General features: G+C 51.6%; 1 protein-coding gene across 4 annotated transcripts in view; it reads right to left on the bottom strand.

Moving 5' to 3' along the window:
- LOC135904056 (tRNA-uridine aminocarboxypropyltransferase 1) overlaps positions 1 to 26,414 on the bottom strand; it is a 42,395-nt gene that overhangs the window by 526 nt on the left and 15,455 nt on the right. For 2 of the 4 annotated variants that reach the window (XM_070539765.1, XM_070539766.1), the window contains exons 5-6: positions 25,692 to 25,897; positions 13 to 67 (exon numbers count right to left, since the gene is read on the bottom strand). In XM_070539765.1, the coding sequence (XP_070395866.1) occupies positions 25,709 to 25,897 (189 nt within the window). In that variant the 3' untranslated portion in view covers positions 13 to 67; positions 25,692 to 25,708. Of the gene's footprint in view, positions 1 to 12; positions 68 to 25,691; positions 25,898 to 26,414 lie in introns of those variants that run through there. The other 2 variants (XM_070539764.1, XM_065434644.2) reach the window with 1 other exon arrangement.

Raw genomic sequence — 26,414 nt, 5'->3', positions numbered from 1 at the left:
CGAATGCACTCACCTTTTCAGGGCGTGTGTGTTGTCGTCACTGCGCTGTTCTGGGAATGCTTTGAGCCTGCAATAGTAGCTTTCATTTTATGTTCTCCCTTCGGATTTCCCTCACGTTCGTACCCTCGTGCAGAAAAAAATGAAAAATCGCGAAGCCGTTCCGAAATTCTTTTCCAGCCTGACAGCTCCTCGACGCAACCAATCATCTCCCACGACACTTGGCCCCATAAAGGCGGCTGTTGTCTTTCCTCCACCCCCTATCCCATAGTGAGGGAACTGCGGCACACGGGCGTCGCATGGCAGCGTCAGCTCTGTTTCTATATGGCGCGTGCCGGGGGATTGTTTGTGCACGGCCCTCGTTTTACGGACGTCGTTATTTCACCTCACGGTTCACTCATTTTCTTCTAGTTTCTTGTCTGCCCTCTCGGTGTCTTTTTATTCTTATACAAGCCTTCACGCTTGAAGTGACAAAAGTGGACACAACCCCACGCTGTTAGCTTCGAGGCAACTTGAGAAACTCTGAGGGTGGCTGCCTTCGTACACCCCCCACTCTGCCCACCTATTTTTTTTTCTCTCTCTCTCTCGACTCGCTGCGTTGATTTAGTGGATGTACGGTGCCCAGCAGCCAAGCACGAGGTAGCGCTTTTGATTCCTGGCCCTGGCTGCCTCATCGATATCCGGGGATGAAATGCGACGACGCGCATGTAAAGCACGTTAAACAAATAAGCAAGAAATAAGCAGAATCAAGTCGGTGTGTAGCGATCCAATCTTTAGAATATTCAGCACCAATTATGGTTAGGACAAACCATTCCGTAGACAAAGCGCTCCTCGGCTGCCAGCAACGGTCTCTAAGACGAAGCCATAAAACGAGTGCCTCTCGTGTTAGCAATCATCGTGAGATCGGTTCTGTCGGATTTTTTAATTTTATTTCTTTCTTTCGTGGTCAAAGGAAACGCCCATGAAGAAGTCGCGCGTATAAGAATGCAGAAGCAGGCTTAATTAAATCAATTAAAAGTGTTCAAAATTATCCAAAGGGCAACTTTACTATGCAGGAAAACGACAAAGAAAGATTGCCCGCCGATACGAGCCGCACTTTTATCAGAGACACGACAGCGAGGGAAATCCCACAGAGGCCGCCGCCACCTCGAGGAGGTGGGCGCAGGCGAGTGGCCGCGGCCTGCACCGAACAGCCTGGTTTCAATTTGTGGCACGAAACCAGAAAACCATTTATTTCTTTTCTTATTGTTTTTCCCATACTTGCGGTTTTGCGCATGTGTTCCAGGCATCGTGTACAACATATATGGGCTAATTTTGAAGGTCTAACGATGACGATATTTTTTTTAAAAAGAAGGCTGCAGTTTTGCCCGAAAGGCGAAGCATCGATTGCGGTAGCAAATTAGTGGTTTTATCGGCCGTACAACACTGTAAGCGTAGGCATACTCTTTCTACTTTACATTATTGATTTTCCACAAAATATAATTGACTAACACACGTCTCTATGCTGATGATTGCGTCCTCTAGCAGAATATTAACTACCCTCGAGATCATACTGTTCTTAACGACGCATTCTCACACTTCTGCTCATGGGGTAACACCTGGCAGATGAGCATAAACTTCTCCAAAACCGTTGCAATGACATTCACTAGGCGTCTAACTTCTGTTTTCTCGTATGCTTTCAGTAACCGCTTCCTGCTAAAATTACCCGAAGATAGGTACCTCGGCCCCTTATTCTCTAACAGCTTATCTTGAAGCAAGCATCTTGAAGTAATATGTACTAAATCACTTAAAAAACTTGGCTATCCCCAACGCACCCTTCGTGTGACTCCTAAATAAACTAAACTGCTAACATATAAAGCACTAATCCGCCCAATCCTTGAATATGCACCTATAGTTTGGAACCCTTTCCATAAAACAATATTAACAAGACTAAGTCCGTACAAAAGAAAGCTGTTCGTTTTATCTACCGTCGCTATGACAGGGAGTTCCCTGCCCGTTTAAATAAATACTTTAGATTTGCTGAACCTCCCCGCACCCGTAGCTTTCACAACCTAAATATTTTGCCACTGCCATCTAGAACGGACACGTATAAACAGTTTTTTTCCCCTAAACAATTGAACGTTGGAATGCATTGCCTGGAAATGTTTGTTCATTGCCCTTGACCAACTTTTTGTCTGCAATTGACATATGATGTTATCGCCGCTCCTGCTATAGCCCAAGATAGGCTGCAGTATTTAAAAATAAAAAAAAATAAAAAAAATTAGAAGCATGGTGTCACGTGCGCACAAGCAAACATGAACACATCTCACTCGATGACCGCGGAAACTCGATGTCGAAACACTGCAGTGAGGAAGCGCAGCAGCAGCAGCGAGCGAATTAACCTTCTTGCTGCGCCTCGCATCAACGCGAACTAAGCAGCGAAAACGCAGCGCGCGGCAGACTATGCCCCGTCGCAGATGCCTTTCAAGATACAGCGTCCCAGGCGCGTATTTATTTCCGTCTTTTGCGACGCCGAACTGCTAAAGCCCCTCAATTTTCCAAAAGTAGCGCCATTCTTAGATCTTTCCGCCACCCCGCTCACCCAGGCGCTTCCTCCTCCACTCCTCCTGTCGCCCCAGCCTCCTCCGCTCCCCCATTGGCCAATCTGTGTCACGTGAAAGCGGGCCCCGCGCTTTTGTATATTTTTTTCTTTCCGGCGCAGAGCAGGCGCCGCGCTTTTGTATATCTTTTCTTTCCAGCGCGCTGCGACCCCCAATCTTGGGCCTGCGACCCCCATTTTTGGGCCTCCGCGACGAAGTACGGCAGGCGGTTTGAAGGAGCGCGGTAGTTTTATACAATGTGTTAGGGCCGAGTGCTTAATTGCGATGCCGTGCTGCTGCGCCTACGGTTGCCACAACAGACCCAGTGACGGCAAAAAGCTTTTTGTTTTACCATCCGCCGGGCGCAACGCAAAACGAAGAAAAGTGTGGATTCACAAGATCGGGCAGGCTGACTTCGAGCAAGTGGCAAAGAACGCGCGGCTTTGTTAAGTGACACGGCTCCTCCAACCTCTTCTTTTGACGCCCGTGTCAAAACGGGCCCGTGTCCAGTGCATTGGGGGTGCGTTAAAGAACCCCAGCTGCAAAAAAAATTAATCCAGAGCCCCCATTATGGCGTGCCTTATGAGATCGTGGTGTTGGGATGTAAAACCCAAGAATCAACTTTTCTTCTGTCTTGTGTGCCTTGACTGTTCCAGTTAACGCAACACTGCTTCCTTGTGAAAACTTACAACGCAAAAGAATACAGACGCACGTAGTATACAGAGATAAAATTAGCACTTCAACAAAAGTGTTGCTGGTGCCAATGAGGGAGGGGGATAATTATTTTCTGAACCTCTTTCCAGTTGTCCCATCAAGTTCCTTCTTTCTTTTCTATCAAATTCTAACCATTTGCACTGTAATAAATAAATAACGATTTCATATGCTGGTAAGTTGTTAAAATTATCTATACCGCCTATGTGTGAAAACGTTGCTCATGGCCACCACAACCTGTGCATGAGCTACGTACATCTGTAAAAGGCGCGGAACAGAAACGGCCCTGCTGCCAGGCATTGCTGACCGCAGACAGTCGGAATCTCTCACGCGCCGGCCGAACAAAAGCATCCTGCAGGTACGTAAATTAACCTACGAAACCACGTGCACATACTTTCGCGCTGTCAAAACCTGAAACTCTGGTAATTACTCGCGTGTCTGAGCACACCGCGTGCTTGTGTCGTGTTTCAGCAACACGAACTTTCAACGTGCGCGCGCTTTACGCCTTAAATACGCCTTGAATAATGGTGCTTTTCTCTATTTCTTCCGCAAATCCGACACGACATTCTTAAGGCCAGTTACCGACTGACAAAGCAAGATCTAGATTGAAAAAACTGCTCCGCAGGACTCGAACGAACTTTTCCGCGGATTTCCTCCCGTAGCGTGTTAGCCGTCGTCTGCTACGGCAGGCCCACTGCCGGCGGCGCCACCGTCGAGGCCGCGCCGAGCGGAGGAGGAGAGAAGTGAATGGCGCTACTTTGGGAGATTGAGGGGCTTTACGAACTGCGCATGCGCAGCGCCCTAGCGGCTGAGGACCGAATCAATTTGGCAGGCGCACCTGTGGGCGCATGGCCGGACTCGACTCTCGCCTCGAGTGAGTGGAGTACGGCCTTGGCAGGCGCTGCACTGGTCAGTGGAATAGGGCGCCAGGCGTTTCTCTTAAGCGGGAGACACACGGTCCGATTTGGTGTCCGATCCGGCGTCCGACGCGCCGGAATGGAAGCCGGAATCGAGGTGTTTTGCCGTGCCGAAGCGCCGGATCGGACGTCCGGCGTGCGACAAACCGGGCAGATTTTCATCGTCCGACGCGTCCGACAACCGCACCGTCGTCTGGCAGTAGCCAATGACAGCGCGGCTGGCATGCGACGTTCCCTCCACGGAGGCGGCGCTGGCTGGCCGGTTTCTCGCAGTGTTTTTTTTTTCGTTGCCTGCTGCAGTTTATTTCCGACACGAAATAGTTACCAGTTCAGTAAAATTATCTCGACGTGTGCCTGTTATTCAATGCAACGCCTAGTACACTAGGACTAAGCTACTGGCGAGATCAGGAGACGCGACGCGAGGGCATTTCGCGGGCAGACAGCACACACCGACCGTCTGAGCGAGGCTGCTCGCTTTGCTTGCACGTTTGCCCTTCGCAACGACTGCGTCGAGTAAACCAATTGTATTTAATTACGGGCGACCTAAGTGCACAGTGTTAATTGTTTTGGCAAACATAAGCGCTCTTCGACGAGCTCGGGTTGGATCTTAAGCGCCGTCGGTCGCGGCGTCTGCCTAGCTAGGCCTACCTGCCCTATCGCTGGCTGTTAGCGGAGTCGTCAGTGGACGACGCGCCGTCGTGAAGTGTTCTGTCACTCGCAGGGGCATAACGTTATTGGCGGTGTTCGCGTAAAGCGACGCAGTGTTGTGGAGAGTTGTTTATCTTGCGTTTCTCGACGTGGCTCTGAAGTCAAGCTGGAGGGCTGGATCTGGGCGGAGCTTACGCGCCGCTCAGTCTTTCGGATGCACGCACCGTGTGTCCCGAATCATCGTATGCCGCATGCCGGAGCATGCGGCGCCGCACGTCAGATCGGACGCCGAATCGTACCATGTGTCTCCTGCTTTAGACTCTTACACACCGGCACATATCCGTGTCTTGCCGTTCTACACGGTTTACCCCGACGTATAACGCGACGACGCCTGCTCGTCCAGCGGGCAGACATCCACTCTATAGCACACATGCTCCGGCAGTGCGGGTCGAGATACTCCAAGTTAGCAAGGAAGAGTGGGACTCGCGTTTGCGTGGCCCCAATGTAGAAGCAAATCCTGGCTGTCCGGCGTGCCCGTGACCGGGCTGGTGGGCTAGACCTGCCCAATGCCTCCTTTACTAGATGCCAGCCGCGTTGCTCGCTTTCCCATTGCGGCAGTGGTTCCCTTAGTTGAAGTTAGTTCAGCATAAATTCCGTGAGGAGGCGCTCGTTGCCTTTTCAACTTCCGGCGGATGTGGCAGCGACGGCTGAATGCTCCGCCGGCGCTTTATATGCGCGGGCGTGTGTTAGCGAGCGTTATCACGGGCCCCCGAGATGGCAACAGACGCCATGGTAATCTCAGAGGCCGTAGCACGTGATCTAGGCTGCAGACGTCCGCCACAAGCGGTGCTCGTTGCCTTTTCGCGGAGGAGAGAAAAGGGAGAGGGCCAGGAACCGAGTTTACGGACAACGCGGCTGGCATCTAGTAAAGGAGGCATTGACCTGCCAGTCCCGAATAGGGCTAGCCGGGCGCGCGACGAGTTCGCGTCCTCGCCGGAACTCAAAGTTCTTTTACTCACTTGTTAGTCTTGCCATCCTCGCTGCCGCGCGCACGGAACGCCTTTCGAACATTATTGCCATCGAAATTTGGTGCGATGGCGTGTCTCGTGTACGGGTGCACCTCCCGTGACCATCCCAGCAGGGCAATGCGGATCTTCAGATTTCCGTCGGTAAAACGCGATCGACAGCGCCGTGAAGTCTGTATTAGGGCTGCACTTTGCGACAGGTATGTATTGGCATATGCAGTTTCCCTCTCTGTTTTGTCATTACTGACTCGTACGAATAATCTCGATGAAGACGCAAATGTGTGTTTGAGCCAGCGAAACAAACGATCTCTGAGCTCGCGCGACCTGAGTGAAACGCGAAGTTTTTTATGCGAAGCATACTAGCCGCACAACCACGCTCTTCCTTGCTGCGCCGCGCGCTGCCGCGTAGCTACCATATTGACACGTGTACTTATCTTTATCGGGCGACCACGTGTCGCCGCTTAACAATTGTAATCGCGCAGCGAGGGACGCGCCTGCATGTATCCGACGTTTCTGGAAAGTTATCGATGCTTCTACCCGGCTGTCTGCTGTCGCCGAACCTTGTGTTATCTGATTTCATCGCGTTACTCGAATGGTGCAGAACTTTGTGGAAGGCACGCGGGTCCGAACGATTAGTCTGGAACATTCGACGACTGCCCTATAAAAGCCGACGCGCTTGACCCGCTGATCAGATTTTCGACGATCGCCGAGCGTGTTCGCCGCTATCGTTGCGCTATAAGTGTAGCCTGATTTGTGGGCACAGGTTCGACCAATAAAAGTTAGTTTTCTTGTTCACAGTATTGCTACTGTCTTATTCAACGTCACCACCACGTGACATCTGGTGGAGGTGCTTGTGCGTTCATGTACCGAACGCCCCCGCAAAGCCGCGACCCAAGCCCGAAGCCCGAGGACAGAACCAACATCGCCGAAGACCAGCGTGCTAGCCGCAGACTGCAAGGACTGCCCCCAGAGCACGGACTTCTACCTGAGACGACAAAGAAGATCGTGGTCAAGACAACCCCAATGGCTGCCCAAGCGTCCCCTGTTATCCTACAACAACCTCGGGACCCACCAACCTTTCATGGAGCAGCGACTGAAGACCCGGAATCATGGCCCTACGAACGAATCGCAACATTCAACAACTGGGACTCCGACGAGAAGCTGCGGCATGTCTACTTCGCCTTAGAAGACACCGCCAGAACTTGGTTTGAGAACAGGGAATCGACCTTGACAACGTGGGACCTGTTCCGTAGCGGCTTCCTACGCACCTTTACAAGCGTCGTGCGCAAGGAAAAGGCTGAAGCTATGCTGGACGCCCGAGTGCAGCTACCAAACGAGAACGTTGCCATTTTTACGGAAGAAATGAGCCGTTTGTTCCGCCACGCCGACCCGGATATGGCCGAGGAGAAGAAAGTCCGCCTACTGATGCGTGGGGTAAAGGAGGAACTTTTCGCCGGGATGGTAAGAAGCCCACCGAAGACCGTCGAAGAGTTTCTTTCTGAGGCGACGAACATCGAGAAGACACTCGAAATGCGGAACCGGCAATTCAACCGCCGTACAAGCTCTACCCACTACGCAGGAATTCAATCACTGGCCACGGACGATCTGCGCGAGACTATCAGGGCCATTGTGCGCGAAGAACTGCGGAAGGTCTTGCCTTCGTCGCAGCCTCAAGTGGCCTCGATCGCCGACATCGTAAAAGAAGAGGTGCACCGATCGCTTGGAGTTCCTCAAGTGCAACCAGAACCGCCGCAGCCTCAGCCGCAAGCGATGAGCTACGCCGCCGTCGCCCGCCGTCAAGGTCCCCTTCCACGACCGCGCCAGGACCCCGTAACGCCGCAATTCCGTCGACCACCACCGCCGCCGCCAGCACGCCCACCCGTCGCCCAGCGCAGCTACCCGAGGAAGACAGACGTTTGGCGTGCTCCTGACCACCGCCCGCTCTGCTACCACTGCGGAGAAGCAGGTCACGTCTACCGACGATGCCCGTACCGAGAGATGGGACTGCGAGGTTTCGCCGTCAACGCGCCGCCTCCACAGCTTGGAGAGCGCCCACGTGACATCGCCGATTACCTCGCCGCCACTCAGTGGAGCCCTCGACGACCGTCCCGTTCGCCGTCACCAGGCCGCTACTTGTCGCCGCAGCGCCGACCGTACACCGGCCCAGGCCGGGGCCGCTCTGCGAGCCCATATCCGGAAAACTAAAAGCAGCAACCGATGGAGGTGCGGTTGCTGTTCGTCGAACTGACGAAGATCCTCCGCCGCCGACGAAGACGACGAAGAAACCATCTCGACGACCTAATGACGACACGCCGCCGTCCCGAAGAAGTTGGGAAGCCAAGACTACACCGACGAAAGACGACTTGACGATGCAACGTTCCAGCTTCAGTTCAACACGACGCAGCCGTGATCCGACGCCAAAACCCAACTGCAACGCCAGACAAAGAACAACCGACCTCGACGTGCTTCTCGACGGCCACGCAGTCACTGCCTTAGTCGACACAGGGGCCGATTACTCCGTCATGAGTGGACACATCGCCGCCCAGTTGAAGAAAGTAAAGACCGCATGGGAAGGCCCTCAGATTCGAACCGCTGGAGGACACCTCATCACGCCGACTGGGATCTGCACGGCAAGAATAACCATTCATGACCGGACTTACCCTGCCACCTTCGTTATCCTCCAACAGTGTTCACGAGACGTCATTCTCGGTATGGACTTCCTCAACCAACACGGCGCAGTCATCGACCTGAAGTCGAAGTCATTAACACTGTCGGAAGATCATGCGATACCGCCGGAGAGCCCTCGTAGTCACCACGCCTTGAGTGTGCTCGAAGATCAAGTGAGCATCCCGCCTCGCTGCAGCATTGTTATTTCGGTCAGCACCGAAACACCCGCTGACGTAGAAGGCGTCATCGAAGGCGACCAACGTCTACTGCTAGACCGTGAAATTTGCGTCGCAAGAGGGATCTCTCGACTGCATGAAGGGAAAACTGAAGTGTTGCTGACAAACTTCAGCCAGGAGTTTAAGCACATCAACAAGGGCACGACGATCGCGTACATCGAGGAAATTCTGGAAACAAGTAATGCGTTTGTCCTCTCGGATTCCGCCGCATCTACCCCGACGACTATGGTTCCCGAACCAGACTACGACATTAATCCAAATCTCCCTATGATTAAGCAACAGGAGCTCAGAAGTCTGCTCCGACGATACAAAGGCTGCTTTTCGACGTCATCGAGGATTCGACCAACACCAGTCGCCAAGCATCGCATAATCACCGAGGAATGCGCTCGACCACTCCGTCAGAGCCCTTACCGCGTTTCGCCGCGAGAACGCGAAGCTATAAGAGAACAAGTCGACGAAATGCTGCGCGACGACATCATCCAGCCGTCGAAAAGCCCGTGGGCATCCCCTGTTGTCCTGGTGAAGAAAAAGGACGGAACCCTGCGTTTCTGCGTCGATTATCGTCGTCTGAACAAGATCACAAAGAAGGACGTATACCCCCTCCCACGGATAGACGACGCATTGGATCGGCTCTGCAACGCCAAATACTTCTCGTCCATGGACCTCAAGTCTGGCTATTGGCAAATAGAAGTCGACGAAAGAGATCGCGAAAAGACCGCCTTCATCACCCCAGACGGCCTCTACGAGTTCAAGGTTATGCCATTCGGACTGTGCTCGGCGCCTGCAACGTTCCAGCGCGTGATGGACACGGTGTTAGCAGGATTGAAGTGGCAGACCTGTCTCGTATACTTGGATGACGTCGTCGTCTTCGCCGGAAATTTCGACGTTCACCTTAGGCGGCTTGCAACAGTACTAGAGGCCATCAGGTCATCAGGACTTACTCTGAAGCCGGAAAAGTGCCGCTTTGCTTACGAGGAGCTTCTATTTTTAGGCCACGTCATCAGCAAATCTGGAGTCCGGCCCGACCCGCAGAAGACAGCTGCCATAGCAAAGTTCCCGCAGCCCATCGACAAGAAGGCAGTGCGTAGATTTCTTGGCATGTGTGCCTACTACAGGCGATTTGTCAAGAACTTTTCACGCATCGCTGCGCCGCTGACGCAGCTAACTAAATGTGACGTCGAGTTCAAGTGGGAAAAGCCGCAGGCCGACGCATTTCAAGAACTCAAACGACGCATGCAGTCGCCGCCCGTACTTGCGCACTTCGACGAGCACGCCGATACCGAAATCCACACTGACGCCAGTAGCCTAGGCCTCGGTGCCGTCCTAGTCCAGAGAAAAGATGGACATGAACACGTGATAGCTTACGCTAGCCGGTCGTTGTCAAAAGCGGAAGGCAATTATTCTACAACCGAAAAGGAATGCCTCGCCATCGTTTGGGCTACAGCGAAATTTCGCCCTTACCTATATGGCAGGCCATTCAAAGTCGTCAGCGACCACCACGCCTTGTGTTGGCTAGCGAATTTAAAGGATCCCTCTGGACGGCTGGCACGGTGGAGCCTCAGACTACAAGAATACGACATCACTGTAACATACAAGTCCGGACGAAAACACTCAGACGCCGATTGCCTATCACGTGCCCCCATTGACCCGCCGCCGAAAGATGACGAGGATGACGACGCCTTCCTTGGAATAATAAGCGCGGAAGACTTCGCCGAACAACAACGAGCGGACCCGGAGCTTAAAGGCCTCGTCGATTATTTGGAAGGGCACACCGACGTTGTCCCCAGGGCATTTAAGCGCGGATTATCTTCCTTCACGCTTCAAGACAGTCTACTCGTGAAGAAGAACTTCTCACCAGTCCGCGCCAATTACCTTCTTGTTGTCCCGTCAGGACTTCGTCCAGAAGTATTGCACGCCCTACATGACGATCCGACCGCTGGACACCTCGGATTTTCCCGGACACTATCGAGGATACAAGAAAAGTATTATTGGCCGCGCCTGACCGCCGACGTCGCCCGTTATGTCAGAACATGCCGAGACTGTCAGCGACGCAAGACACCGCCGACAAGGCCAGCCGGATTACTACAGCCAATCGAGCCTCCTTGCCGACCATTTCAGCTGATCGGGATGGACTTGCTGGGACCTTTTCCGACGTCAATAACCGGAAATAAGTGGATCGTCGTGGCGACGGACTACCTCACCCGCTTCGCTGAAACAAAAGCACTGCCGAAAGGTAGCGCAGCCGAAGTGGCGAAATTCTTTGTCGAAAACATCCTGCTGCGGCATGGCGCCCCAGAAGTCCTCATCACCGACCGAGTCACGGCCTTTACAGCGGAGCTCACCCAAGCCATTCTGAAATACAGTCAGACAAGGCACAGGGGGACAACGGCCTACCACCCGCAGACGAATGGTCTTACGGAGCGGCTGAATAAGACCCTCGCCGACATGCTAGCGATGTACGTCGACGTCGAACACAAGACCTGGGATGCCGTCCTGCCGTACGTAACATTCGCTTATAACACGGCGGTACAAGAAACAACACAGATCACGCCATTCAAGCTGGTCTACGGCAGGAATCCGACGACGACGCTCGACGCCATGCTGCCGCACGTCACTGACGAGGAGAACCTTGACGTCCGTACCTACCTCCAGCGCGCCGAAGAAGCCCGACAGCTCGCCCGCCTGCGGATCAAGAACCAGCAGAGGACCGACAGCCGACACTACAACCTCCGACGACGCTTCGTCGAGTACCAGCCCGGTGACCGTGTTTGGGTTTGGACCCCTATACGCCGACGAGGACTGAGCGAGAAGCTTTTGCGTCGCTATTTCGGACCGTACAAGATCATCCGACGTATTGGCGCACTGGACTATGAGGTCGTGCCAGACGGTATTTCGCTATCACAGCGGCGCCGCTCACGACCTGAAGTAGTCCACGTTGTGCGACTCAAGCCCTACTACCAGCGTTAATGAACTTTGGGGCTTCGCGACTTTGTTTCTTTTTGTTGTTGCTTATGTTTAATAAGTGTCCTTTTGTGTTTCACTCTCTTTGTAGCATCGGGACGATGCTTTTTAAAAGGGGGGTATTGACACGTGTACTTATCTTTATCGGGCGACCACGTGTCGCCGCTTAACAATTGTAATCGCGCAGCGAGGGACGCGCCTGCATGTATCCGACGTTTCTGGAAAGTTATCGATGCTTCTACCCGGCTGTCTGCTGTCGCCGAACCTTGTGTTATCTGATTTCATCGCGTTACTCGAATGGTGCAGAACTTTGTGGAAGGCACGCGGGTCCGAACGATTAGTCTGGAACATTCGACGACTGCCCTATAAAAGCCGACGCGCTTGACCCGCTGATCAGATTTTCGACGATCGCCGAGCGTGTTCGCCGCTATCGTTGCGCTATAAGTGTAGCCTGATTTGTGGGCACAGGTTCGCCCAATAAAAGTTAGTTTTCTTGTTCACAGTATTGCTACTGTCTTATTCAACGTCACCACCACGTGACAATATGACGTCATAACAGCTGCAAAGCGGACGCTTAAGCTTCGCCTTCAAGAGTGGAACGCGACAGCGTTCCCGTCGACCCGCCAAGGGGTGTAAGACAATGGGCTACGGCGCAGCGACTACGCGCCCCGCATCGGACGCGGTGAGCGTCGAGCAACGCAGCGTTCGGCGCGACAACGAAATGTGCGGCTGAGCAAGCGACGCACGCCTGAGCCGACGACACCGGCTTTTCTGCGACACGAGCTCCTTAACGCTGTCGCGTTAAAATAAAGGCTAGTATGCTTCGAATCCTGGGCTTAACCTTAGCTAAGCCACAGCCATTTTTTATGCGAAGCATATTACTAGAGCTCAACCCAGCTCCTCAGGCGCGGCGGTGTCGCCTTCAAGGCTGACCACGTGACACCGTGACGTCACGACAGAGGAGAAACGGGGCTACAACTCGCGCCGTCGCTCGCGGCGTCGCGGCGGTATATAAGCAGCTGCGCTTGCCTCTGCTAGACACTCACGAGGTGAGGTGCCTCCTGGAGACAGAGCTGCTCGTCGGAATGAGAAGCGAAGGTTGCGGCGTGCTACAGAGACTGTTTCTAGGTTGCTTTGCTACGGCGCAGCGACTACGCGCCCCGCATCGGACGCGGTGAGCGTCGAGCAACGCAGCGTTCGGCGCGACAACGAAATGTGCGCCTGAGCAAGCGACGCAGGCCTGAGCCTTAGAAACAGCACGTTTCTAAGGCAACTACGCGTTCACTAGAGGCGCTTTTGTACCGCTTTGAAGCATCGAACTCGTGGCTCTCGTCAGTCATCGGACTCCCGGCCGCCGAAGCGAACGGTTGTGCGATGACGAGCTCCGTAGGGGCGGCTACAGCGGCTATTGCCAGCCGCTGCAACAGGAACTTTTCATCTGAAGAAGGCTACGAGTTGATTTTGCCGAATTTGCCAACAGGTCGTTTTGTTGTTAATACAGTTTTTCTTCGCGGAGATGTTCAAGCGCGGCCTTACCGAGTCGAAGATTTTCGCGACGCGTTGTCTGGTATGTCGCTGCTTCCTGAAGTGATCGCCTTAGGGGCGTACCGGACGAGCCACGTGTGGGCCGTAACTTTCAGTAATGCCGAAGCCGTGAAGAAGTTACTCGCCGCGAGTGAATTGAAGGTCAAGGGCCGGCGCTGCGTCGTCATTGATCCTGGAAACCAAGATGTAAGGATGAAAGTGCACTGGCTGTTGCACAACGTTCCAGATGATGACGTGCGGGTGGCCTTCCTTCCTTATGGAAAAGTGACAGAAATTAGCAGAGAGCGGTGGCGAGTACACGGAATCACTGATAAGGGGTCCACAACCAGGTTGGTGTCCATGCGTCTCAAGGCAGGCGTTAAGCTGGAAGATCTACCACACCAGCTGAACGTCGCAGGTGAACAAGCTTTGGTGGTCGTATCAGGCCGTCCGCCGATGTGCCTGCGCTGTCATGCAACGGGGCACATTCGCCGCGACTGCCTGGTTCCAAAATGCAGTGCCTGCCGTAGATTCGGACATGAAGAAGGTCAATGCCCTAAGACGTACGCCAGCGTCGCTAGGCCTACGAGTGGCGAGGATTCATCCGAACTTCTCATGGATGAAAACGACGCTGAAGAAGCTTCGAAGCCGTCAAAAGACACCACAGTCCGCAAAATGGTAACGCTGGCAGCCAACAAACCCTTTTTGGAGGAAAGGCGTCAACCAGCAGAGCGCGAACGGGATACCAAAGACCAGGCCGTGGAAAAAGCCACCACATCGAAGGACGCCTGTCAACCTATCAGCGAGGATACAAAAGTGGAAGAAACCCAAGAGACCTGCATGGACGTCGTCGAAAGCCTCACTGGACAGCCCACCAAGCGGCCATTGGAGGAGAGCGTCGAGAAAGCAGACAAAGGAGTTGAAGAGACAGAACCACCGCCGAAGGGACTCGGCATAAGACGGTCTTCAGTGAAGCAGAGGCCGAATTTTTCCGCTGAGCGGCGGCCGGCGGAAAAACCTCCGTCTTAACGCCGACTCTCCACGCAGCGCAACCTTTTGGAGTCTTCGGGAAGACGTGGGGACTCTAAGCAAACTCATTTGCAAGTGTCGTGAAGCCTTCCGGTTAGAAGATGCCTATAGCGCACATTGTGCTGCATACGTGATGTGTCTACAAGGTTCATCTTCGCTGTAAGTGTTATACTATGCTAACAAATTTTTCTGATTGTAAAGGGGTACTGTAATGCGATCATTTTGCAGAATATATAAAAAGAAATGGCGTTAAAATCAGGCACAGCACTACGCATAGCGACGATAAATGTCAGAGGTCTGGCGTCTAGGAGACGTCAGTACCAGCTTAGTCGCCTGCTGTTAGAAAATGAGCTGGATATCGTAGCAGTTCAAGAGACAAAGGTAGAAACGCAGGAACAAAGTGATCGCATGGTATCACCTTTTAAAAATTATGGGGTTTTACGTGCCAAAACCACTTTCTGATTATGAGGCACGCCGTAGTGGAGGACTCCGGAAATTTCGACCACCTGGGGTTCTTTAACGTGCACCTAAATCTAAGCACACGGGTGTTTTCGCATTTCGCCCCCATCGAAATGCGGCCGCCGTGGCCGGGATTCGATCCCGCGACCTTGTGCTCAGCAGCCCAACACCATAGCCACTGAGCAACCACGGCAGGTAGGTATCACCTTTTAGAAATCGGTACAATGTTGCCATAAGACATGCAGTAGGCTTGTCAGCAGGTTGTGCTCTATTTCTTCAAAATTATATTGAGATTGTTGAGGAATCTTTGAGTGTCAGTCAATGTGGTCGTTATACTGTGCGTGATTTCACCTTTGCAATGAAAAATTGGAGGGTGATTAACGTGTACGCACCAAACAAGGAACATGACCGGCGAGTGTTCTTTAAGGAAATGGAAAAACACCTGCCATGCGATAAGCTGGTCATATTACTGGGTGATTTCAACTGTGTTTGTGAACCAGAAGATAGAGTGAACAAACGACCTATTCGAAATAAAAGTGCAATATTTTTAAGCGCAATAGTGGGTGAACACAATTTAGATGACGTGGGGTCTTTGTTTTCATGTAACTTCGCCCAGTTCACTCATTTTCAAGGAAATAGCCATGCTAGACTAGATAGAGCTTACCTATATATCGACAGCTCTTGTACCTTTGTGCAGTAATTACACAGTCAATCATGTTTCTTTCAGTGACCACAGCTTATTGTCATTCTCGCTTGGAGCAGAAAAAAGAAAAAGTGCGTTTAATTGGCAGCTCTGGAAACTTAATGATAATCTATTGGATGACAAACCTTTCGTAGATTACGCAATGGAAAACCTTAATGACTTACTTGAAGATCACCAGAACATAATTGGCAGATGGGAGCGTTTCAAAGAAAAAATAAAGATTAAGGCGATAGAACGGGCTTCTGCACTTAAGCACAGTAAAATAAAACACGAAAAAGAACTGCAAGCCCAGTTAGACTTCTTGATCAGCCAAGAAAGTGTTACCCCCGGCCTGCGCAGTAAAGAAATTCGAGACGTCAAGCGACAACTTGAGCTTATCGATGTCGAAAATTATAGAGGAGCAGTGATACGGGCTCGTGCAGAGCATTTGTGGATGGGCGAAACGCCCACCAAATGCGCCCTTAGTGACGAAAAAAGATATGCGACCAAAAAAGAAATCAAAGAAATAAGGTACCGAGGTGTAGTCACAGATAAGAAAAGTGATATAGAAGACGCTTTCATAGAGCACTTTCGGAAATTGTTTGGTGAAAGGAAAGAAGTAAACAAGGGATTTGTAAACGCTTTTTTTCCACTTATGCCGCAACTAGATGAAAATGCAAAATCAGTCCTAGAAGCCTCAATTACATTAAAGGAAATTGAAAAATCAATCGATGATTTGAACCCCGGAAAGTCGCCCAGTCCCGATGGACTGGGTTCAGCGTTTTATATGAAATTTAAAACGCCTATAGCTAAGGCATTGCATGCGGTAATACAAGAGGCATATGACGTAGAAGAGCTTCCCCTTTCCTTCCGTCAATCACATATCATTCTCATTCCTAAAACACACGACCGACTTAAACAATTATTGGTAGGTTCTTACCGGCCAATTACCCTCTCTAACGTAGATTACAAGATATTCATGAAGGTCTTGGCAAGAAGATTACAAGGTTTTATTAAAGATATAGTCGGACCACACCAGACGTGCAGAACTAAAGGTAGGAGCATAACGACAGACATTCATATAGCAAGAAATATTTTGGAGTGTTGTGATGTTTTTTCCAACCACGTGGCAATGCTCCAAATAGATCTGGAAAAAGCTTTTGACCTTGTTACGCACGAAATATTGTTTGCCATTATGGAATATGTAAATGTAGGGAAAATAATACTGAAAGGTGTAAAAATGTCGTACACTGGATGCTCTGCCTCAATTATAATTAACAAACAAGTCAGCAAAAGCATCCACGTCGTCTCTTCGGTGAAACAAGGGTGTCCTCTGTCGTCACTACTTTTTAGCATGTATTTAGAGCCATTTTGTTTAAAGATTATTCAAAATGAGGAAATAAGAGGCTTTCGTATTATGGCTTGTGAGGAGGAGGAATAAACTTTATTAGTTGAAATGAGCCGACGGTAAAATCGTCCGAGGTGGGCGGCGTCCCTAGTCCAGGATGCCGTGGGCCTGAGCTGATAGCTTGGCCCTGCTCACCAGGCGATGCTGGTCTTCAGGGGTCGAGCTTGTCAGCTGTGCCTCCCACTGCTCGACGGTTGGTCCGGTGATGGGCGGTGTCAATGGGTTTTTTTTACATTCCCATACCATGTGGTAGAGGGTATTGGGCGTGGAGCAAAAGACTCATTTGTGAGTATAGCTCGTAGGATACATGGCGTGTAGCAGGGTGCCTTGCGGGAATGTGCCGGTCTGTAGTGTTCGGAAGATCACCGCCTCTTCTCTTGTCAGCTGGGGACTCGTGTCTCGGGGCCCAGACAATGTACAATTCTGGAAGATTGTCTCGTTTTTCAAGGATGCTGAGGGCTGGTTTGGAAATGCGGCCCTTTTGATAATTTCTACATGCTGTTTGTGAGTCGGTGATAATTGTGATTAGATCTTCCTCTCGCTGTCCCGTAGTGGCCGCCAGGGCTATCGCCGTTTCTTCCGCGCAGTCGATGTCTGGAGTGCTTACCGAGGCCGCTGCTACCTCTTGTCCTTGGCCGTTGATCACGCTGATAGCGTGGGCCACTCTGTTCTTGTACTTTGCCGCGTCGGTGTATCGGACTTCTCCCTGTTTTGGTCCTTCGTAGGTCTTACGGAGAGCTTTCACTCTCGCTCGCCTCCTTTCTCTGTGGTATTCAGAGTGCATGTTTCTCGCGATGTTGGCCACCGTGATCTTCTCCCTCAGGGGTAGAGGAACCCGCTGTTTTGTGGACTCATATTCGACTGGGTAGCCCTGTCTTATTAAAGGGACACTAAAGGTTACCAGAAACTCAAGTTAAAGTGGTATAGCAATGTTCTAGAACGTCTAAGGCGTCAATATTATCGCGAACAGAGCTTTAGTAACCGAGAAACTGAGGTAAATGCATGACACGATTTGAGACCCCCCCAGCGACATTCCGGTAGTAGCCCGCTGACGAAAGGACTCCTCATAATTTGTGTTACTAATACTCAACTACTCGTATTAAAAATATCATTTCATTCGATTATAAGACGGAAAAAAATGCTACTTGTCTACGTCTATTCGATTCTAAGAAAAAATAACATTTTGACGTTACCCTTCAGTAATATGGGTGTTCGAAAGGTTTCGTTTTCGCTCAACTCTGCGCGCCCGACTCTGCGCCGCGTACGCTTTGGAGTTTCAGTAGTTTGGTTATCGCGTCGCGCTGTGAGGGTTCTGCTGGCGCGCGAAACTTTCATTTGGAACAAGCAGCGAGAATGCCACGTCCATGTGATGTCGTGGGAAGCCCTCGTTGCTTTCCCGCTCCGCAGAGCCGGTGTCGAGGCCGCCGTCGTAGTACACATCGACGCCGGCAGCGCGAGCCCTCAGCAGCAGGTCGCGCTCGTCGGTGCTCAAATCGCTGAAGTTGAGCCCACCATCGCGATCCAATCTGTCGGTGTCAGGGTCTATGGCGACAAACGTCAAAGTTTGCGTCATAGAATGAAGTACCAGCTTATGGGTGTCTTGCGCTGGAGCAATGCCCTTGGCTGGAGCTTGAGGTATAGTAGCAGCGTCTGGTGGGGGCGCGGGAAACGACATCTGGGTCGTGCCAGCTTGGGTAGTATTGAGCTCTGGCTGAGGCGAAGCACGTTTCTAGGCCGAGTTTTGCGTCGATTCGCACTTTTTTATGCCCTGTTGCGAGTGCGAAAAGGCTTGTCACTTCTCACAGACCAAGCTGACCACGCTGCGAGCTCGCCGCAGCCTATAGTTTAACGAAAACGGACTCTCCATGTGCCGTGGGACGTAATGCTGGGAGCAGAAGGAATCGGTGACGCCCATCCGGAGAGACCTAGCCCAGCCTCGAAAAGGCATCACCGTCATTACTTCTGCGTTGTGGGCTGCCATGAACAAGAAGGCCTGAATCCCAACATCATACTCTACCGTTTTCCTTCAAGGCCTCACGAAGTGGAGCGTCGGGCGCGCTGCATAGCTGCAGTTTGTCGCGCTGAGTAAGCGAAACTTCGTACCATGCTGACTGCTTCGCCTGTCTTGAAGCTTGCTTGATTATCTGCGTTCGAAATTTCGGTCTTTTGCACCTACAGTCCCGACAGCAGACCGACATAGTAGGAGGCATGGCTGGTAATTCACGATTCGAGACCCGGCCACAGCGACAATTAACAATTCGACCGATGCGAAGTGGTGAAGTGTGTGCAAATGAGCACGAATGGTCGGGCTCATTCGATGAGAACTCACTACTCCACTACGGGCAGCACAGGTTAAGAGAGTTAAATGCACTCATCCTTGATCCCAAGCCTGCAGCACGTCGAGGCAGCGCAGCAGGGCAGTATTGATTGCAGTACATCGATGTTCGAGCGCTGTCATTAAAAGCTACATCAAGCGAGCAGCACACGAGCTCGGGCTGCAGCGCGATTTGCACGTACGTGCGAGCTCACGTGCATTAGCATCAGTTAAGCGGCATGCAGTCAACAAAGATTGCAGGAGGCCCGCCGTTTGGCGGCATGTCGAAAGACCGCTGCCGTCGCGGCGCGTACGATCGTGCGCTCGAGCAGTTCGTACATCGCGGCGCGTACCGTCTTGCGCTCGAGCAGTTCCGTACACATGATGTCTGCTTATCGCTGCTGTGGATTCATTTATAGCACGCATTTCCTCGCGTTTGCGCGCCTGACTCTAGCAGCTAGCGTGCAAACCTTACCTGTAGTTCCACTTCGTACGCGACTCGCTTCACTTGCGATTGACACCGTGCTAAAACTTCGCCGCCTAATTTTTGAACGGCGTACACGTATTCGGCACTGCATACTTTCTTGCCTTTACGCAGCGTGCCACCCCTGAAAAATATCTTTGGCGCCCGATATACGCAGCAGGCCATGCTACAACACAACCGAAAGTGGCGGGTCCATATTGTAAATGTGCTTTCCGAAGCAGACGACCGAGGTTGGTACGACCCATTTTAGGACAGAGGGCGCTTTTTAGCACCTTTCTCGCAGCGCCCCCTAGGCGATGCAAGAGCGCCATGGTCGCGCGTTTCTCCTTCCGCTAGCCACCATACTCCCGCTTTCGCTCTGCTGTCGGCTCTGTCTTGGCTCTGTTTCTGGCCGCGCGTTTGCGTTTTGCGCCGAAAAGCTGTAGCGCCGTCTGCGGACGCCGTTCTACTCACCGATGGCGCAACGTCACTATGAGACCATGATGTCAGTACTCCTCGATCGGAGGGCGGGCGATTTGAACAGCGCTAGAGGTACGCGGACGCTTCAGAACGCATTTTCTCTTAAAATAAGTCTCTCCTTGGCACGAAACAAGCGTTTCAAGGTTTCTGTGATGGTATTTCAACAGTCCACATTGACTTAATAGTAACCTTTAGTGTCCCTTTAACGTGTCCCTACCCGTGCTGGTGAGCTTGAGTCGCTCTATCTGGCTCGTCTTGTGTGCCTCTACTAGTTCCTCCCAAGTATTGTGGATGCCCAGGCTGAGTAGCTTCTCCGTCGACGTTGTCGGTGGAAGCCCCAGTGCCAGCTTGTAGGTCTTTCGTATTAGGGTGTTCAATTTGTCTCTCTCGCTGTTCTTGAGACCCAAGTACGGGGTGCCATAAGTGACTGTGCTGATTATCAGGGCTTGTATTAATCTGATTGTGTCCTGCTCTTTCAGGCCGTGCTTTTTGTTTGTCACTCTTCGCACCAAGTGCGTGACTTGGGTAACTGTCGCTTGCAGTTTTTTAATGGCGGCGAGACCGGCACCGTCCTTCTGGAGAGTGAGGCCCAGAATACGGAGTGTGTCTACCTTGGGTATGTTGACTCCATTTAATGTCAACGTTGGGTCAGGTGTCTCCTGCGGAGGCCGCCCTCTTGTCCTCTTTTTGAGGATCAGGAGCTCCGACTTTTCCGGCGCGCATGAAAGACCGCAGCGGTGTAGATACTGCTCGGTCCTGTCGATAGCTTCCTGCAAGGCGTCTTGTTGTTCGCCCGCCGATCCCGTGCACGTCCACATGGTCAGGTCGTCTGCATACATTGCGTGACGGATACCCCTGATGTTCTCCAAGAGGTTCGGCAATCCCCTCATCGCTATATTGAACAGCAACGGGGAGATCACCGACCCCTGGGGGGTTTTTTTCTGCGGTATTTGGAATTTCTCGGTCCCGAGATTCCCCAGGCCTATGGTCGCCGTTCTACCCGTCAGGAAGTCCCGGACGTAGTTGTATGTCCGCCGTCCGCAGTTGGTATGTTGTAGGGTGTTTAGCACTGCTTCGTGTGAGACGTTGTCGAAGGCTCCCTTCACGTCGAGTGCCAGGATGGCACTCTTGTGGAATGTGCTGAGGCCGTCGATGACTTCTTCTTTAAGCTGAAGTAGAATGTCCTGGGTGGAGAGGTTAGGCCAGAAACCGAACATAGTGTTCGGCAGGTGCCCACCTTCTTCCAGGTAGGGCGAGAGACGATTGTAGACCATGTGCTCGAAGAGTTTTCCCGCGCATGACGTGAGAGAGATCGGACGCAGGTTCTGTAGATTGATGGGCTTGCCGGGTTTCGGGATCATCGTTACGTCCGCGTGCTTCCAGGAAGCCGGTATACTGCCGGTCTCCCAGCTTTCATTTATATACTTTAGTAAACTCTCCGTCGCCCCGTCGTCCAGGTTAATTTTATTGTTAATGGTTATTGTTATTGTTATGGTTAATTGTTGTTAATTTTATCCCTGCTGGGCGTCGTGTTTCTTGTGAGATTTCTTAAGGCTGCCACGATCTCTGACTTGGTGAAAGGTTGGTCTAAATCCGGATTGGGTTCCCCCTCATACTCCGGGTGAATGACTGGCTGCGTCTTCCGTTGTTGCTCGTCTCCGATGTATTTCCCGGTGATGGCTTCGAGCGCTTCTTCATCGGTTCCCTGGAAGTTGTGTATAAGTCTTTGTATGTGTTGCGCCGTGGCAGTTTTTGATTCCGTCTTCGCCAGAAGGGTCTTTAGAATGGCCCAGGTCTTTCGGTTGCTGAGGGTTCCCTGTAACTGATCGCACACTTGATTCCAGTTCTGACGTCCGAGTTTTTCAGCATACTCCTCCGCCTGCCGCGACACTGTGGCAATGCGGATCTTGAGTTTGCAGTTTCTCTTCTGCTTCTTCCATCTCTTCAAAAGTCCTCGTCTGGCCTCCCAGAGGTGAAGTAGGTGTGGGTCGACTTCGGGATTATCCGCAGTGAGTTGGATGGTTTTTGTGTACTTGGTAACCACGTCCATCACGTTCTTGGTCCACTCCTCGATGTCCTCTAGGCTTCTGGGGTGCTCATCTTTCCGAAAAGCAGGCCAGTCTGTAATTTTGGCCTGACCTAATCTCACCGGAGTTTTGTGGTGCATGATTTCGGTCTGGATGATATGATGGTCGCTGCCCAGAGTCTCGTCCAGTCTCGACCACTCGACTTGCCTTAAGCCAGTGGAGAAGGTCAGGTCTGGGGTGGTGTCTCTGGAGACACTGTTGCCGATTCTAGTTGGTATTAGAGGATCGGTCCACAACGTGAGCTGGTGGTGTTGTGCCGCGTTGTGCACATCCATACCCTTCTTGTTGGTTGATCGGTAGCCCCAAGCCACGTGTGGAGCATTAAAGTCACCCACCACGATAAGTGTTTGACCGTTGGTGACTTTCTTCACTTCTCTCAGGAACTTGTCCAAGTCCTTTAGTGTATCGCGCGGAGGACTGTATACATTCAGGATGTAGAGGCTCTGCAGGGTTTTCTTGGGAGGAACCAGCTCAATCAGAGTGTGTTCGATTCTGTGGTTGATTTGGTGCTGCTGCGTCGTGTAGTGCTTCTTGATGAGGACGGCGGTCCGGGTCCTTCCTTGGGCAATGTGCGTTTTGTAGCCGCGCATCGTAATATTATTTGTTTCTGTTTCCTGTAACGCGATGACGTCAGGTTGGTGTAGGGTGCATAGGTGAAGGAAATTTTGGCGTTTCCGATTTATTCCTCTGCAATTCCACTGCCAAATTTTGAGGGTTTTGGTCGCTTCTTTCTTCTTTGCCATCTTATTCGCCATCTTGGCTTCCCAGAGTCTCGTTCATCTGGGCTTCTCTGATGGGGTATTTTGGCTTTTTCCTTGCCTGCTCTTTTTCCCTTTCTAGGATGGAGACGCGTTGGCTGAGCTCGTTGCCCATCTGGGTGATCTCCTTGCGGAGCGTTTGTATGGCTGCTTGGACGGTGGCTGCCACAGATTTGCTTATGGTGTCGACGGCCTGAGCCAGTTCGGCTCGGAACTCATTTCTGAGTTCGGCCTTGTCTTCGGTTCGGGCCTTGTTCATCTTGTACTCTATTCCCGATTCTAGGTCCTCTATCGGGGGAGTATGTTCCCTCGGCGGCGTTGGTGTTGTGGTCGGTTTCTGCTGTTTTTGCAATTGGTCAATGAGATGTTGGAGCTTCCTTTCCAGGGCTTGTTTCCTGGCCTGAGCTCTTCTGTCCCGTTCCTCCTGACAAACCTCTTGCTCTTCTAGACGCTTCATGAGCACTTCATTCCGCTTCATCAGGTCGGCGTTTTGCCTTCTGAGGGAGGAGAGCGCGCGTGAAGCTATACTTTGAGCCAGAAACTTGCTTCAGACCAAAGCCAAATTAAAGCGACCGTTTTATTTTGCATGGAAGAGCTCGGGCCCCGGAGGCATACCAACCAACCAACCTCCCCCCCCCCGTAGTCAGTGCCTATGGATGCATGAATCGCATGCATTGTGTCTTCGTCCAACGGCTCATTTTGTTCCCCATCTCTTCAGCGACACTGATAGCGTTCTGCTTCCTGTGTGCTGTAAGAGACTGCCACTGAACGCAGCTCATCGCGATTTGAGTTCGCCGGTGCCGCATGCACTAGTCGATAACGACAGCCGAAACGCAAAATGACGACCGAAAAGTAGACGAGAAAGGGCGGCCGTGAGAGAGGGAAGGGAGCTGCACAGCACGCGGGGCCGCCTGGGAGAGGGTAGGCTTCCCTACAAGATATCAAAACCGAATGGCGGAAACTTTTGCCTCAAAGTGCAGCTTCACAGCAGCGGAATACGCACTGTCATGAAACCACATTTCAAGGCAATAATCGCGATGCCGTGAAGCCAGGTGTCAAGGCGAAATTCGTATAGAAGTATATAGCCCGCATCCCAAATTAACTGTTCAGTTTCTTGAAATCTTGGTGCAAGTTCTACGCACAATACGGTAAATTTGCACTTCTCATCACTTACAACTGAAATGGGTGGGAAAACATGTCATCAGGTGACAGGGCCTGTTCGCGTGGTAGCACCCAAGATTGTTTCGGAACCCGGAAACTTCTTCAGCTGGTACTAGTGCTTGCCTCGCCTTAATTCCTAAACAATACAACCAAGAGGTCGCCAACCTCTCACTCTACCCGCGAGTAAAAAAAGAAGAGCCTTTGTGCCTCATGCAGCTGCTACTCATGAACCTTTTTTTTCCCCCTGCTGCCATATCATGTCCGCAAATAGAAGACACGTTCCTACTTCCGTTAGCCGTATCAAACATCTCCATGATTGCAATTTAAACATTAATCTAATCTTTCCAACTCGGACATTTTCCGAAATGGGCAGAAGCGCATGAGCAGTTGTTATATTTTGGACTGGCCTCGTAAAAAATATATTACTGTGTTTTTGTCGTTCCCGAAATAGCCATTCCAGCCATAGGAGTTGCTCAAGGGAATATAAGCAAGGGAAAGCGGTCATGAAATATTGGAATTTCCTTTTCCAAACATGCCAAAGGGCCTTCCCCATTCCAATTCTTTTAAGCTGGAAAAAACATTTCCCTCTTCAGTGAACTAACACTCGCTCATTCTAATGCTAAATAAGCATCATCGAAGGTTTGGTTACGCGGTCTGAGGCCATTCTGTTCGCTGATGGCTCTTCTGATGGCTTAGTGGAGATTGCATAAATGACGTCAATATGTCTCCTGCAGCTTCCGGCCTTGGTGGTGGTGGTACCATTGGGTACCCCCACGTTAGCTCTAATAAATCATTCTGCTGAATGCCATCTGATTAGGTGCTGAAAAGGCGAGACTTTTTGACATCAAATATGGTTAAGTTGACAGAATGTCCGCAAAGCACTTCTTGTTTCCCAGTTTAAATGTTTTCAAGCTCGAAATCATGGGCTCATGAGCATTGGATTAACCTCGCATGGCGAAGCACTAAATATTCTTTGATCATCTCAGATATTTCTAAAGCCTGATGGAAGTAAGGTTAGTGTCCAAAAGCAACACACGCAATGTGAGGAAAGTGGCGGGCTCCGGATTGTTTTCTACCAAGTGGCGCTCCTTCAACCCAAGCCGCAGTACATGCGCGTAATGCGCCCCAATCGGAATGTGGCAGCCAGGATCCGAACTCGCAACCTCCTCATGCACAGCCCTCAAGCTTGTGACAGTGTTAGGCACAAAACTTTGATGGAGTGTTTACATGCTAGTGGCCTTCCTCAGCAACACAGGTCTCGCAATATGCTAGGAACGCCGGGAGTTGCACTGCCATTCAAATTTGCCTCTCATTGTGAAATTTCTGGCAGGCTTTGAATGTGCTTTGAATGTTCTGTCCCTAGTAGCTTTTGGCTGTTTTGCTGGCACGGACCTGAGCAATTGTGCTGAGGTTGCTGCTAAAACCACTGTCCAAGGCATTTGTGTCCACGTTGGGGGCAGGGTGGTTGGCCTTGAGCTCTTCTGGATTGAGGGCAGCATACGTACAAAGTGCTCCTTCGGGAGTGCATTCCTCCAAAATGGGTGCACAGCTTCGACTAGCTTTTTACAATATAAGATGGACCCACCTGGCTGTAGCGTGACCTTATCCTGGCGTAGAAGAATTTGAAGAAGAACAGCAGGTCATCAACATGTCCGGCGCATCCCTGCAGAGCCAGCAACTGAGTGACAGCCAGGTGGACGGCTTCAGCCGTGGCCAGCCAGCTGGATGGCTTGCCCCGCTGAGGGCGCCAGAATGCCGAACGGCCGCCCTCCAGCACTGCGCACGGGAGCCCTGCCAGCAAAAGGAGCAACAGCCGCCATGCGCCGTCTGGCACCACTCGTGGTGCAATGCATCCACCCAGATTCACATGTTCAGGGAAAACTTTGCACAGTTAAACAATAGGTTAGGTGGTGGCACCTGGCAATTACATTATCACCTTTCACTTGTAAAAATAAGATCAGTAGTATACACGCATTCTGTTGCACTAACAAAAGGCGACCATAACATATAACCCCATGTGGCTGTTGTATGCACACATACGCCTCGAGGCCGACGTCAGAGCCATGTTTTCCTGCGTCTACACATTACAACGGAATCTTCGCCCGTTCTGTGGCAAAGCATTGAGGGCACACACACACACACTCTCCAATCGTCGGTACAAAGCACCCCCGCGACGGCAACAGGCACATGTACCAGTAGATCGACACTAGTACATTGCACAGCTTTCGGCCCGCTTCGATTCTGTGCTCGAGTTGTGTCGCGCTAGAAGAGGGCATTCTCCAAGAGCCACATCGGTGGAGTTTTTCAC

This window comes from Dermacentor albipictus, chromosome 5 (genome assembly GCF_038994185.2).
Source record: "Dermacentor albipictus isolate Rhodes 1998 colony chromosome 5, USDA_Dalb.pri_finalv2, whole genome shotgun sequence".
NCBI classification, from domain to species: Eukaryota; Metazoa; Arthropoda; class Arachnida; order Ixodida; family Ixodidae; genus Dermacentor; species Dermacentor albipictus.
This window is presented reverse-complemented; position numbering and strand designations above follow the sequence as displayed.